Raw genomic sequence first — 15,263 nt, forward strand, 5'->3', positions numbered from 1 at the left:
GAGTGGGGAGAGACGGTGGCTTGGCCCGCGTCCCATGCTCGCATGGCTCGGGCAGTCACCGAGGTTCCGATCTTCATAGAGGCCCTCTGGGCTAGCCTGATTCCTCCCTTCTCCGCCTTCTTCAACGTGGTGCTCGAGCATTATCAGATCCACATGCTCCATCTCGGCCCTCAATCTGTGACCCTTCTTGCCGTCTTCGCCTTCTTGTGTGAGGCCATGGTGGGCATCGCTCCTTCCGTGGCACTCCTCCGCCACTTCTTCCTGTTGCATCTCACCGATCCCCGGCAGAGCTCGGGGTGCGTGAGCTTCCAGGCCGTGGCCGCGACGGCGGGTGCGGGGATCGACTTCGAGCTTCCTTCATCCACGAGCGAGTTCCGTATTCGATGGGTGTTTGTTGACGCCGGTGTGCTCAGCCCTCTGCTCCAAGTTCTGGTGGGGCCCGTTGTTCCAAACTCCGGCTGGGTCCATCAGAAGCTCATGAGCCCCTGCCTTGCCCCCGTCTGGGCTAGGCTGAGGTGGTTGAAGGACCTCGACATGACTGCGCCCATGGTGGTGAAGGAGTTCGTCAGGAGCCGAGTCACTCCGCTTCAGCGCCACTCCCGCCCTATGTCGGACTTGTTTCGCAGCCAGGACAACATGAGGTTTCAGGAGAAGGGGCTTCCTCTTGCGGCGCGGCAAACAATGCTCATGGTCCTATCGGGTGTCCCCATGCCTGATGAGATGCCCAAGAATAGCTGCATGTTGTACCGCTGCGAGAACAAAGCCGCATTTGCCGCGAGCATGCCTTCCTTTAATGAGTGGGGGCTGCGCCCAATCGGCTTGGTGGGGCCCCGCGAGAACCCCGTCGTCGTGGTTCCCTTCCTCGCCGTTGGTGCCGAGCTCGCCCCAGGTGACGATGCGGGAGAGCGAGCTCCGACGGGGGCCGGTGGCTTGAGTGCTGAGGATCACATGCCGAGTGGTGATCTGGGGGCGTCGTCCTTGAGGGCCTATGACCCCTGTCCTGAGGCGTCGGTTGCTGAGGAGCCGCGGCGTGCGGCTCCCGAGGCTGAGGCTCTAGGAGCCTCGGGAGGTTGCAGCGAGCGGGCGCTGGGCTGCTCGCCACGACCGGGCTCCCCTGAAGCCATCCCTCTCAGTCCTTCTTTGGCTCCGCCGCACACCGGCTGTCACGTCCAGCGCTTCGGTCATCTTTGTGTGGACTTCGAGGAGCTCCGCAAGAGGAAGGGGTCCCCCAGCGGCAGCAATATCTTCGGGCCGTTGAAGTGGCAAAAGTACATCGCCATTGACACGTAAACATCTTATTGCCGTGGCTTCTTGCGTGTGGTCTTCTTGTCCTGACGTCTGTCCTTCAGGGCTCCCTCCGTTAAAGCTGTTGCGCCTTCTGAGAGGCGGCCTCCTCCTTCATTGACTCCCCCATCGGCCTTGAGCATTCTTGGCCTGCCTGCCGCCCCTGGAGCGGGGTCGGTCGGGGGAGCATCCCCGCCTTCGTGGCGCACTGAGTCAGCGGTTTGGCCATCCCTCCTCCACGGTCTGGTGTGGAGCTGGGCCGGCGTGCCCAAGACTCCTCCCTTGCTCATGGACAGCCGCTGGTTGACTTCGATCTTTGGTTCCTCTTCAAGCGGCGAGCCCCGATCAGCTTGGGCTCCTCGCGAGGACGGGCCGGCGTCAGGCGCGGAGTCAACCCCCAGCCCCCTGCCGGGAGGTAGCGCACCACTTGGCGCTCCGCCCGCATCCCCCGAGGTGGAGGACAAGGCGTGCTGAGCGTTCGAGCTCGAGCACGGGCGGAGCGTAGTCCGCCATGAGCTCTTCCAGGAGGCTATGGGCGCAATGAGCCACCTCGGTGAAGAGCTCGCTGGTGTCGACTCGCGTCTTGAGGCTGAAGGTCTCTGGCTGGTGGAGGAGCGGTGCAAGCTGAGGGTGGCCATCAACCTCGGTCGCTATCAGCGCGACCTCGAGAATGCGAAGGCCGAGGCATCCCTCAAGATCGCCCATCAAGCCCGCTCACGAGCCTTGGAAGAGGCTCGCGAGGCTGACCGTCATCGCGAGGCTGCGGAGGAGTGCGCGGGGGGGGGGCTCTAGGCCTGGAGTGCGTCCCTTGAGCAGCAGGTGGAGGTGCGTGGGGCCGCTGTTGCATCGCTGAGGGGGATGCCCGCGGAGGAAGAGGAGGTCCAGAATCGTGAGGAGGCGCTAGCCCTGGAAGCCGTGGAGCGCAGCCTCGAGCTCGAGCAACCGGAGACGAGGGAGCGTCAAGTTGCTCAAGCAGAAGATGCCGTTGGGGCCCGCGAGGCCGGAGTCGAGGAGGAGATCAATCGCCGGGTGGCCGAGGTTTGCGCGGATCTGGAGGGCAAGTACGACTTGAAGCTGAAGCTCGCGGGTGTTGAGGATGCTGGTAGGGCTGCGGCCCTCAGGCCCAGGTTGGATGAGGCCGAGAGGCGTGTGGAGGCCATGGCCGCCGCCCTGGTTACGGCGCAGGCGGACCTGGCCTCCGCCCGTGCCGAGCTGCTTTCCCTCCGGAACCGAGTTGATGATGTCGAGGCCATCGCACGGCGAAACAGGGAGGAAGTGCTCCGGCGCCGGACTCTAGAGCGCGAGCATGCTCCTATGCTTCAAGACCTCCGGAACAGGGCCAACACCGCTCTGGGTTACATCTGCGACGAGAATGCTCCGGCCCCTCACTCGAATGACTATGCCAGCCACCTGACCTTCTTTACCGAGGTGGTGACGCGCCTGGAGGCTCGATCTGCCAGAGCTCACCAGCTTGTGGAGGAAAGGGGTCGTGGCCTGCTTGAGCGTGCTTTCTCCCGTGTCTTCAGCCACCTTCTGAATGCCGACCCCAACTTCGATTTCGACGCCGCCATTGCCCCTGTACCCACGGCCGTCCGTGGTGACCTGACGCGTTGGGTAGAGGACAATGTGGACGCGTTGGTCAGGGCCTTCACCTCGGAGGATGACGCAGTGGTGGTCATCGCAGACGAAGGCGACGTGGTCGACGATGGCGATGGGGGCGTCGCCGACGGCGGCGATGATGCCGACGAAGACGATGACGACGCGAGCGACGCGTCCGCGGGTGATGTAGCGAGTGATATTTCTGGTTGATCCCATGTTCTCCTTCATTTCATCCTGCACGCAAAACTCGGGCATGGCCCTTGGAAGACTCGTAAGAGCATTTTGAGAGGGGGCGCCCCTCGTGTAAGCAAATTGTAGTTTTTACTTTCCTATGCAATGTGGGTATGTGTCCTCGTGAACTCGTGGAGCCAGGGGCGAGTTTTTCGTCGTGGTTTACCTTAGTCAGCGTTAGCTTCGGGCTGGGTCGTGCAGCGACGAGTTTCTGAGAATCCTGCAGAGCTTATCGCCCCATCTGAGGGGGCCCACAAGAGGTGACCACTAGCCACAGTGCTGGCGCATGCTTGACGAGCGTGTGCTCCGCGCGGTGCCGCTCGTGAGGAGTCATGAGGGAAAGGCGATGGACTTGAGTCCCAAACCAAGCGAGATCCAGAAGGCAAGAAATGGCTCGAACGAGAAAAGGCACCCCCCACGCGCATCGATAAAAATTCGGCTTCAACTTAAATCTGAATCCATAAAGCAAAACCACGGAAAGAGAGATCCAAAGCAAAAGGCCGCGTCCGGCACCTAGTCTAGTCTTATGGTCTTCAAGTCTTCTCACCAGCGGGAGCTAAGTGCTGCCACTAGGCGTAGGAGGGAGCCCCAGGGCCTGAGGCCGGTGCTCTTGAGACTCCAGGGCATGTACAGCCCCAACTCATTATTACGTGAGAGTGTCACGGGCAGCGAGCTTCACATGCACTGGGCCTTCTTCACAGGAACCGGCCTTGCTTCATATCACCAGACGAGGGGCCCGCCTTGCGCCGCCCTTGATCTCCTCTGTTCCGACCGGTCACTAGGACGACAAAAGAGGGAAAGGGCACGCCAGCGGTTCCCTCGGCGACCACAGGTCCTCTGCCGGGGGAAGGGTCGTTGAAGCCTCCCCGGTAGAGGGCCTACCTCCGAGTATCCCCTGGCCTTGCATGCTTTGGGGAGGGGCCTGGCTCCCGACCCCTCTCCTGCTGCCCCCAGCGCGATCCTCCTGCCGTCAGGGAGGCCGTCGAGCTGGGGCCGCTGGCCGTTGTGGCGATCTGTTCCTCCTGTGACTCATGGTTAGCGTAAGCTTGCTCCTGAGGGATTAGGGGTACCCTGTAGTGGTCGTCGCACATGCGGTCGTGGTGGTTCCCCGGCAGCTCCTGGAAGGCTTCGACTCCTAACGTCCCTTCTTCCCAATCTTCTCCAACGAACGAGCCGGGGTCATCCTCTGGTGTGTACTCCTGGTCCGTCATGCAGGGCACGTAGGCTTCCGGGCTGTTACCCCGAGCACCTCGTCGTGATGCCCCACACTCCATGTCGCCCGGCCGGCGTGACATCCTGGAGGTGATAACGCGGTGTCCCAATTGGGCCATGGAAGGTGACGCTTGTGCTCATGCTTGTTGCGGGCGGTATGGGGGCGGCAGAGCCCCTGGTGCCGCCGGCCATGCTGGTGTTGACGAAGCCCCCTGGCGCACCTGACGGTGCGTGGTGGTGGCATGGTCTGCCGTGAATCCCCACAGCAGCCTGAGGAGGGAGATGATGGCAGAAGGGCGGGGCTCCCGAGGCCGCCGCGTCCAGCAGCTCGGCAACACGTTCCAGCAGCGCGGCCCGGCCGCTTTCCATCAGCCAGCACCGCAGCAGCTCCCTTGCCACGGTGAGTGCGGCCCGCGCGTTTGCCTGTTCCCGCTGTGAGTGCGGCGTCGTCGCCGTGGTGTGGCTTGCGGCTCTGGCAGCGGCTCGCACTTGCCGCAGAGTGAGGGTAGATGACGCCTAGCTGCGTCGCCCGCGCCCCGTGGGATTGGATGGCGCTCATGCCGCCTGGAGCACGGGGTTGAGGTCTTCATAGGCGGGCGGCGACGACCGGGCTGGCCAGGTTGCCCAGCGGTCGGAGTCAGCTCTTGGGTCGTCAGACATCATGACCGCGGAGCGTCTGCCAGTCGATTGGCGAAGAAGAAGCTCCGGCGCACCCCTACCTGGCGCGCCAAATGTCGGATGTGGGGTTCCGGCAAACCCTTAAGGTTCGAACACTAGGGTGCGCGCGAAGTCTTTTTCTCTCACCGATCTACGCCCTAGCTCACTAAGATCTCGCGGACGAACTCGACGAACTCGCAACACAAAAAGACACAAGATTTATACTGGTTCGGGCCACCGTTGTGGTGTAATACCCTATGTAACACCCTCGATGCGACTATATCTCCCACGTGTCGAGGCACGACTTAGAGGCATAATTGCATTGAAGGCATATGTCGCAAGTTAGGTAATCTTCACAACATCCCATGTAATATATATGTAATAAAAGGGGAGGTAACATAGTTGGCTTACACTCGCCACGTCAATCAAGTACATAAATAACATTACATCAAACAATCACGCATGGCCCGACTACGGCGCCAAAATAAAAGAGAACCCAACATGCGACACGGTCCCGATCACCCCCAACTGGGCACCCCTACTGATCATCAGGAAAGGAAACATAGTAACGTTGAGAATCCTCGTCGAACTCCCACTTGAGCTCAAACGCGTCTCCTGGAGCGGAATCATCAGGCCCTGCATCTGGTGTAATAGTAATCTTTGAGCCACAAGGACTCAGCAATCTCGCACCCTCGCGATCAAGACTATTTAAGCTTATAGGTAAGGCAAGGTAAAAAATAGGTGGAGCTGCAGCAAGCGACTAGCAAATATGGTGGCTATCCTGTTCGCAAAAGAGAGCGAGATGAGGGGGCAAAGCGCGAGCGAGAAACTAGAGAACAACCTGCGCAAACATTACTCCAACACCATGTCCACTTCCCGGACTCCTCCGAGAAGAGGCCATCACGGTAACACACTCAGTTGATTCATTTTAGTTAAGTTAAGGTTCAAGTTATCTACAACCGGACATCAACAAATTCCCATCTGCCCATAACCGCGGGCACGGCTTTCGAAAGTTCAAAGCCCTACAGGGGAGTCCCAACTTAGCCCATGACAAGCTCTCATGGTCAACGAAGGAATAGACCTCCTCCCAAGACGTTCCGATCAGACTCGGTATCTCGGTTCTTCAAGACACTTCGACAGGTTAAAACAAGACCAGCAACACCACCCGAATGTGCCAACAAATCCTGATAGGAGCTACACATATCTCTTTCTCAGGGCACACTCAGATTGTCTAAACTTCCAGTAGGCCAGCCCAGAGTTGCCCCTGGTAGCCACTAGCGGCTGACAGTTTGGACCAACATTCAGAGGAGCACTGGCACGGGGGGTTAAAATAAGATGACCCTCGGGCTCCGAAAACCCAAGGGAAAAGAGGCTAGGTGGCAAATGGTAAAACCAAGGTTGGGCATTGCTGGAAAAGCTTTAATCAAGGCGAACTATCAAGGGGTTCCCATTATAACCCAACCGCGTAAGGAACGCAAAATCCGGGAACATAACACCGATATGACAGAAACTAGGGCGGCAAGAGTGGAACAAAACACTAGGCGAGAGGCCGAGCCTTCCACCCTTTACCAAGTGTATAGATGCATTAAGATAACAAGATAATATAATGATATCCCAACAAGTAAATAAAAGTTCCAACAAGGAACGGCCTCCAATCTTCACCTGCAACTAGCAACGCTATAAGAGGGGCTGAGCAAAGCGGTAACATAGTCAATCAACGGTTTGCTAGGACATGGTGGGTTAGAGGTTTGACATGGCAATTTGAGGCGGCTTGAAAGCAAGTGGTAGGCATCGTAGCATTGGCATAGCAAAAGAGCGAGCAATCTAGCATAGCAAAGATAGTAGTGATTTCAAGGGTATGATCATCTTGCCTGCAAAGTTGTCAGAGTTGACTGGATCCTCGAAAGCAAACTCAACGGGCTCCTCGTTAGCGAACTCGTCTCCCGGCTCTAACCAAACAAGACAAACAAGCAACAAGGACACAATCAACCACGTGCAAGGACCAAACAAGATGATGCAAAGATGATATGCTATGCGGGATGCGATGCGGGATGCATATGCAAGATATGAAAAAGGATGCATGAACCTGGCCTCAACTTGGGAATAAAAGTGTGCCACTGGAAAGATGAGATGAAATCGCTTGAAAACGATATAAAGAACGCCGGAATCGGAGTTACGGTTTGGAAATGACAAGCGATTCAAATATGACCACGTTTTGTGATTTACAGCAAGTAGCCATCTAAATGAAACGAGATGAACATGCTACAGCACCCAAACATGACAACAAAATACATGGCAGGGATGCATTCATGATGCTTAAAAAAAGTCTAGCACTGAGCTACAGCCAATTTATCCATTAACAGGTTCAAACAAGCATGGCAAAAATGCATATGACAAAAAGATTTCAGACTTAGTGAAATTAACACTTGTCTGGAATTTCAGATCAGGTAGCACTCTTCGGAGCAACAAACTACATGCCACAGGAACTGAACATGGCAAAGTAAAGCATGGCATGGAGCTACTCAAAGAGCTTAACAAAAGTCCCTTAGTGACCTTGAGCCATAAGGGATCAGAAAATACAATTGCAAGCATGTGAACATAGCAAAAACATAATCAGTTTTCATACTTAGTGAAAACTGGCACATGCTGAAACATAACTCAAGTAGGCATGTTTGCGAGCTCGATGCACTCACTACGGTGCAAGTCATGACAAGCTAAGCATACACCCATCAAGAATACACAAAATGCAAGCTAGACATGGCAAGAACAACAGCATAGCACACACGGGTCAACTACAACATCATCGGCAAAATTGCAAACAAGGTGACAATCTGCCCAGATTCACAAAGTAGCAAAAGTAGAGCTCGATTGACTCAAGCTAGGGTGCTCCATAATTGCAAACAAAGACATGGATGGATAGAGCACTACAAGATCAACAAAACATCCTTACTGATCATCCTCAAAAGAGGCACGGATCACTAGGAAACAACATGAACATATGGCAATATGACATAAACAGCTCAAAGACTTGGTGGAAATGCTAAGTCCCTGAAATCAGAATTACCAAGTGCACCACTTTGCAAGCTCGTGCTAATCACCACACACATCACAAAAATACATGGGTTGCACCTCTGGAAAGATGACAAAACCCTTAACAGAACATATGTAGAACTCATGGGCATATCATGCACACAATAATCATGGCAAAAATGACAAATGTCTAAATGGAGCAGCAGATCTGACAAATATCTCAAGTAGCCCTCTTCTAACAGCATTTCAGGCATCAAGATGAACTCAAATGAAAAATGCAATGGAATGAAATGATGTACTCTCTGAGATGAACATTTTGATATGCTATATGCCAAAAACGAAGTTACGGATGCGGAGATACGACGCCATGAACAGGAGCATATGGACTAGGAAATTCCGGGGACTTAGAAAAAAAGAACCACCAGATCTAGGGTTTCTTCGGCGGTTACTGTAGCCGACGGGCTCGAGGCCTCCGGAGACGGATCCGACCGGAGAGAGCTCGTCGGCGGCTCGGGGACGCGGGGCCGACGAGGGCACCACGGGGCAACGGTGGCCGGGGCGGCGAGCGCCGGCACGGGGCGACGGTGGCCGGGGCGGCGAGCGCCGGCACGGGGCGACGAAGAACGGCGGCGGGGGGCGAGCTCGGCCTTGGCGCGCGGCGGCCGGAGTGGCGGATCCGCGGTGGAGCGCGGCGCCGGCTCGGGAGGAGAAGGGCGGCGGGCGGCGGATGGCGGCTACGGGCCGCGGGGGGCGGCGTTGGGCCTGGCGGGCCCGCGCGGGTGGCGGCGCGGCGATGTGGGCACGCTGCCATGTGGCGGTGCGGGATTGGCCCGGGTGGGGCGGAGGACGTGTCCGGCTGGGGACGGACGTGTCCGGCCGGTGCGAGGTGGATTTTTCTAGGGTTTCGGGGAGGGGATCCGAGATTTGGAATGGGGGTTCTTTAAATAGGCATAGAGGGAGCTAGGAGAGTCCAAATGAGGTGTGGTTTTCGGCCACGCGGTCGTGATCGAACGCTCTAGATGATGGAGAAGGTTTTGGTGGGTTTTGGGCCAAAATGGAGGGGTGTTGGGCTGCAACACACACGAGGCCTTTTCGGTCCCTCGGTTAACCGTTGGAGTATCAAACGAAGTCCAAATGATACGAAACTTGACAGGCGGTCTACCGGTAGTAAACCAAGGCCGCTTGGCAAGTCTCGGTCCAATCTGGAAATGTTTAATCCCCACACATGAAAGAAAGCTAGAAATGACCACCGGAGGAGAACGAAGCGTCGGAATGCAAATCGGACAACGGGGAAAATGCTCGAATGCATGAGATGAACACGTATGCAAATGCAATGCACATGATGACATGATATGAGATGCATGACAACGACAACAATACACGGAGACAAAGACCCGAACCCGAGAAAATAAATTAACTTAACACCGGAAACGGCAAGAGTTGGAGTACAAATTGGGAAAGTTACATCCGGGGTGTTACACCCTACTCCAGTGTGGTGGTGGTGGATTGCCTCTTGGGCTGATGATGAACAATAAAAGGGGAAGAACATCCTCCTGAGGGTGAGCTGTTCTCGTGCTTGGCTAACTTGTGTGTGGGGATGATCTTTTGGATCCCCCGCCTATGGTGGTGGCTAGTCCTATTTATAGAGGCCCTGGTCCTCTTCCCAAATATTGAGTGGGAAGGGAGCCAACAACGGCGGGCAAATTTGAAGGGGGACAGCTAGTACAAGCTTTCCTGACAAAGGTGGTCTCCTCCTGCAAAAGGCTCTGGTGGTGTCGCCGTCTTGGGATCCACAATGACCTTCTGGTCTTGGTCTTGTTGCACCGATATGGCAACCTTTTCCTGATGCCTCGGTACTCCTCGCCTGCGCTGGCCTCCTTAGCACCAAAGAGGAAACAAGGACGATGCGCGCGCTGGCGCCCGCCTGGCGCCCGTCTGGTGTTGATCGTCATGGCTCACGTCACGAGAGCCTCATGAGGTTTTCCTCGCCTTGTTATCTCCGCCCCTCGTGAGCCTGCCCGACTAGGCCACTCTAGAGGAGGTCTTGTGTCGTCCGCCTCGCGAGGCTTGGCCCCTCGCGAGGGTCTTGGATGCCTTGTTGATGAAGATGGGCCGTACAGCCTGCTGGCTTCGCCACGCCGCGGGCCGCAGGCAGGCAAGTCTGGGGACCCCGTTCCTAGAACGCCAACACAATCTATCAAAGAACAATTATCATAATTGAAGTCCTTGAAATCCAAAAGAGTGGGTTCATCGCTACTTAAAGTTTTGACCTCTCCAATCCCACTTTTATCAAATTTTTCATTAAGATCTTTGAACTCCAAATTATTGGGATCCCTTCTAGCTAAAGTTGACTCATCTCCAGTCCCATGTTTATCAAGATTTATATTAGCAAACAAAGATTCAATAGGAGTCACACCAACCACTTTAAGATCTACACCATTATTATCACAAGAAATAGAAGAACACACTTTTACAAACCAATCTCTTTTAGCACGCATCCTAGTGGTTCTTTCTTTACATTCATCCATAGAAAATTTAATAGCTTTTAGAGATTCATTAATATCAATCTTGGGTGGCATAGACCGAATCTTTAAATAATTAATCTCAAGAGAAATCCTATCAATGTTCCTAGCCAAATCATCAATCTTAAGCCATTTTTGTTCTACCATACCATTGAAATTCTTTGAGAATTAATGAAATTTTAATATTGTTCTGAAGATAAGTAGGTATTTTATTATAATTTATATAAGAATTGTTGTAGGAATTACTAGAATTATTAGAGGAATTACTAGGAAACAGCCTAGGGTTGAAATTACCTCTATATGCGTTATTACCAAAATTGTTCCTACCAACAAAATTCACATCCATAGGTTCATTATTATTCTCAATCAAAGTGGACAAAGGCATATCATTAGTATCAATAGGATCAATCTTGCTAGCAATCAAGTTCATAAGTTCATCCTCTTTCCACTCAAAGTATTAATTTCTTCAATCGCATGCACTTTTTTACTAGTGGAAGATCGGTACGCCATTGAGAGTAATTTGCCATAATTATCTAGGAGTTTAGTGGCTTATCCTAATGTGATTTCCATAAAAGTTCCTCCCGCGGCGAATCTAAAAGATTTCTAGATGCAAAATTCAATCCGGCATAAAAATTGTATGATCATCCATAAACTTAAACCATGAGTAGGGCAATTTCTTATCATCAATTTCATCCTCTCCCAAGATTGTGCAACATGTTCATGATCAAGTTGCTTAAAATTAATTATATCATTCATAAGGGAGATGATCTCAGGAGGAGGAAAATACTTGGAAATAAAATCATCTTTACACTTATTCCATGAATCAATACTATTTTTAAGCAAAGATGAAAACCTAGTTTTAGCACGATCTCGTAGTGAGAACGGAAATAGCTTTAATTTAAAAATATCTTTATCCACATATTTATTCTTTTGCATATCACAAAACACAATGATAGTATTTACATGGGATGCGACATCTTCATTAGGACTACCGGAAAATTATTCTTTCATAACTAGATTCAAAAAGCGGCATTAATTTCATAAGATTCCGCACTAGTGGCGGGAACAATTGGAGTACTAATAAAATTATTATTATTAGTGTTGGAAAAGTCACACAATTTGGTATTTTCTTGAGACATCGTGACAAACCAAGAAATCTAGCACAGAAGCAAATGCAAAGCAAACGAAAAGACGAACGAAAGAAGGGCGAATAAAAAGGCAAATGTTTTTGTGTTTTTCTGAAAACATTTTATAAGTGGGGGAGACGAAAACAAGAGGCAAATGGCAAATAATGTAAGTGCAAGAGATGAGAATTTATGATGGGTACTTGGTAGGTTTGATGTAGAACCTCCCTGGCAACGGCGCCAGAAATTCTTCCAGCTACTTCTTGAGCTTGCGTTGATTTTTTTTCCTTGAAGAGGAGAGGGTGATGCAGCAAAGTAGAGATAAGTATTTTCCTCGGTTAAGAACCAAGGTATCAATCCAGTAGGAGGCACAAGCAAGTCCCAATATATGCACCTGCACATACTAACAAACATTTGCACACAACACGAAAAAGGGGTTGTCAATCCCTTCACGGTCACGAACAAGAGTGAGATCTAATACAGATAGGTATAAAACATAAACAAAAGATCAAACTAAAGTAAATATAAATAAATTGCAGCAAGGTATTTTTGGGTTTTTGGGTTTATAGATCTGAAAATATATGATGGAAAATAGACCCGGGGGCCATAGGTTTCACTAGAGGCTTCTCTCTTGAAAGAAAACATACGGTGGGTAAACAAATTACTGTTGAGCAATTGATAGAAAAGTGCATAATTATGAAGATATCTAAGTCAATGATCATGAATATAGGCATCACATCCGTGAAAAGTAGACTGAAACAATTCTGCATCTACTACTATTACTCCACACATCGACCGACTCCTGCCTGCATCTAGAGTATTAAGTTCATAAGAACAGAGTACCGCCTTAAGTAAGATGACATGATGTAGAAGGATAAACTCAAGCAATTTGAAATAAACCCCATCTTTTTATCCTCGATGGCAACAATGCAATACGTGCCTCCCTACCCCTTCTGTCACTGGGTGAGGACACCGCAAGATTGAACCCAAAACTAAGCACCTCTCCCATTGCAAAAAAACCACGCTAGTTGGCCAAACCAAACCGATAGTTCGAAGAGAAATACAAAGATATCTTAATCATGCATAAAAGACTTCAGAGAAGACTCAAATTCATAGATAATCTGATCATAAATACACAATTCATCGAATCTCAACAAACACACCACAAAAGAATATTACATCGGATAGAACTCGAAGAACATCGAGGAGAACATTGTATTGAAGAGCAAAGAGAGAGAAGAAGCCATCTAGCTATGGACCCTTAGGTCCATGGTAAACTACTCACGCATCATCGAAAGGGTGGCAAGGTTGATGTAGAGGCCCTCCGTGATCGAATCCCCCTCCGGCAGGGTGACGGAAAAGGCCCCAAGATGGGATCTCATGGGAACAAAGGCTTGCTGCTACTTCTTGAGCTTGCGTTGGTTTTTCCCTTGAAGAGGAAAGGGTGATGCAGCAAAGTAGAGATAAGTATTTCCTCGGTTAAGAACCAAGGTATCAATCCATAAGGAGATACAAGCATGTCTCCAATCTATGCACCTGCACAAACAGTCAAACACTTACACCCAACGCGATAAATGGGTTGTCAATTCCTTCACGGTCACTTGCAAAGGTGATATATGATAGAGATAGATATAAAAGATTACTAAAACATAAAACAAAATAAAAGTAAATAAATTGCAGCGAGATATTTTGGGGTTTTTTGTTTTATAGATCTGAAAATATATGATGGAAAATAGACCCGCGGGCCATAGGTTTCACTAGAGGCTTCTCTCTTGAAAGAAAATAATACGGTGGGTGAACAAATTACTGTCGATCAATTGATAGAAAAGCACAAAGTTATGATGATATCCAAGGCAATGATTATGAATATAGGCATCACGTCTGTGTCAAGTAGACTGAAACGAATCTGCATCTACTACTACTATTACTCCACACATCGACCGCTATCCAGCATGCACCTAGAGTATTAAGTTCATAAGAATAGAGTAACGCCTTAAGTAAGATGACATGATGTATAGGGATAAATGCAAGCAATATGATGAAAACCCCATATTTTTACCCTTGATGGAAACAATACAAATACGTGTCTCGCTACCCCTACTTTGTCACTAGGTGAGTACACCGCAAGATTGAACCCAAAACTAAGCACCTCTCCAATTGCAAGAAAAACCAATCTAGTTGGCCAAACCAAATCGATAATCTGAAGAGAAATACAAAGACATCAAATAATGCATATAAGAATTCAGAGAAGATTCAAATAATATTCCTAGATAAACTGATCATAAATCCACAATTCATCGGATCTCGACGACCACACCGCAAAAGAAGATTACATCAGATAGATCTCCAAGAACATCGAGGAGAACATGGTATTGAGGATCAAAGACAGAGAAGAAGCCATCTGGCTAATACCTATGGACCCATAGGTCTGTGGTAAACTACTCACGCTTCTTTGGAAGGGAAATAGAGTTGATGTAGAAGCCCTACATGATCGAATCCCCCTCTGGCAGGGTGCCGGAAAAGGTCCCTAGATGGGATTGAAGGAAATATGCCCTAGAGGCAATATTAAAGTTGTTATTTATATTTCCTTATATCATGATAAATGTTAATTATTCATGCTAGAATTGTATTAACCGGAAACTTAGTACATGTGTGAATACATAGACAAACTGAGTGTCACTAGTATGCCTCTACTTGACTAGCTCATTAATCAAAGATGGTTAAGTTTCCTAGCCATGGACATGAGTTGTCATTTGACTAATGGAATCACATCATTAGAGAATGATGTGATTGACTTCACCCATCCTTTAGCTTAGCACGATGATCATTTAGTTTGTTGCTATTGCTTTGTTCATAACTTATACATGTTCCTATGACTATGAGATTATGCAACTCCTGAATACCGGAGGAACACTTAGTGTGCTATCAAATGTCACAACATAACTGGGTGACTATAAAGATGCTCTACATGTGTCTCCGATGGTATTTGTTGAGTTGGCATAGATCGAGATTAGGATTCGTCACTCCGTGTATCGAGGAGGTATCTCTGGGCCCTCTCGGTAATGCACATCACTATAAGCCTTGCAAGCAATGTGACTAATGAGTAAGTTACGAGATGCTGCATTACGGAACGAGTAAAGAGACTTTCGGGTAACGAGATTGAACTACGTATTGAGATACCGGCGATCGAATCTCGGGCAAGTAACATACCAATGACAAACGGAACAACGTATGTTGTTATGCGGTTTGACCGATAAAGATCTTCGTAGAATATGTAGGAGCCAATATGAGCATCCAGGTTCCGCTATTGGTTATTGACCGGAGATGAGTCTCGGTCATGTCTACATAGTTCTCGAACCCGTAGGGTCCGCATGCTTAACGTTTGATGACGATCAGTATTATGAGTTTATGTGTTTTGATGTACCGAAGGTTGTTCGGAGTCCCGGCTGAGATCACAGTCATGACGAGGAGTCTCGAAATGGTCGAGACATAAAGATTGATATATTGGAAGGTTATATTCGGACACCAAAAAGGTTCTGGGGGTCATCAGATAAATACCGGAGTACCGAGGAGTTACTGGAACCCCCAGGGGGTCAATGGGCCT

General features: G+C 50.3%; 1 protein-coding gene across 1 annotated transcript; it reads left to right on the plus strand.

Annotated features, from left to right (window-relative positions):
• Positions 1–837: 837 nt before the first annotated feature.
• Positions 838–3,232, plus strand: LOC147990558 (uncharacterized). The gene is made up of 2 exons (XM_087529731.1): positions 838–1,286; positions 1,350–3,232. Exon 2 carries the CDS (start codon positions 2,143–2,145, stop codon positions 3,091–3,093), a length of 951 nt encoding a protein of 316 aa, XP_087385857.1. The 5' UTR covers positions 838–1,286; positions 1,350–2,142; the 3' UTR covers positions 3,094–3,232.
• Positions 3,233–15,263: the final 12,031 nt, after the last annotated feature.

This window comes from Triticum urartu, chromosome 1A, assembly GCF_056163025.1.
Source record: "Triticum urartu cultivar PI428250 chromosome 1A, HENAU_Tu73, whole genome shotgun sequence".
NCBI classification, from domain to species: domain Eukaryota; kingdom Viridiplantae; phylum Streptophyta; class Magnoliopsida; order Poales; family Poaceae; genus Triticum; species Triticum urartu.

Coding starts and splice junctions, on each gene's coding strand:
- LOC147990558 (XM_087529731.1), top strand. CDS start 2,143: ATGCCCGCGGAGGAAGAGGAGGTCCAGAATCGTGAGGAGGCGCTAGCC.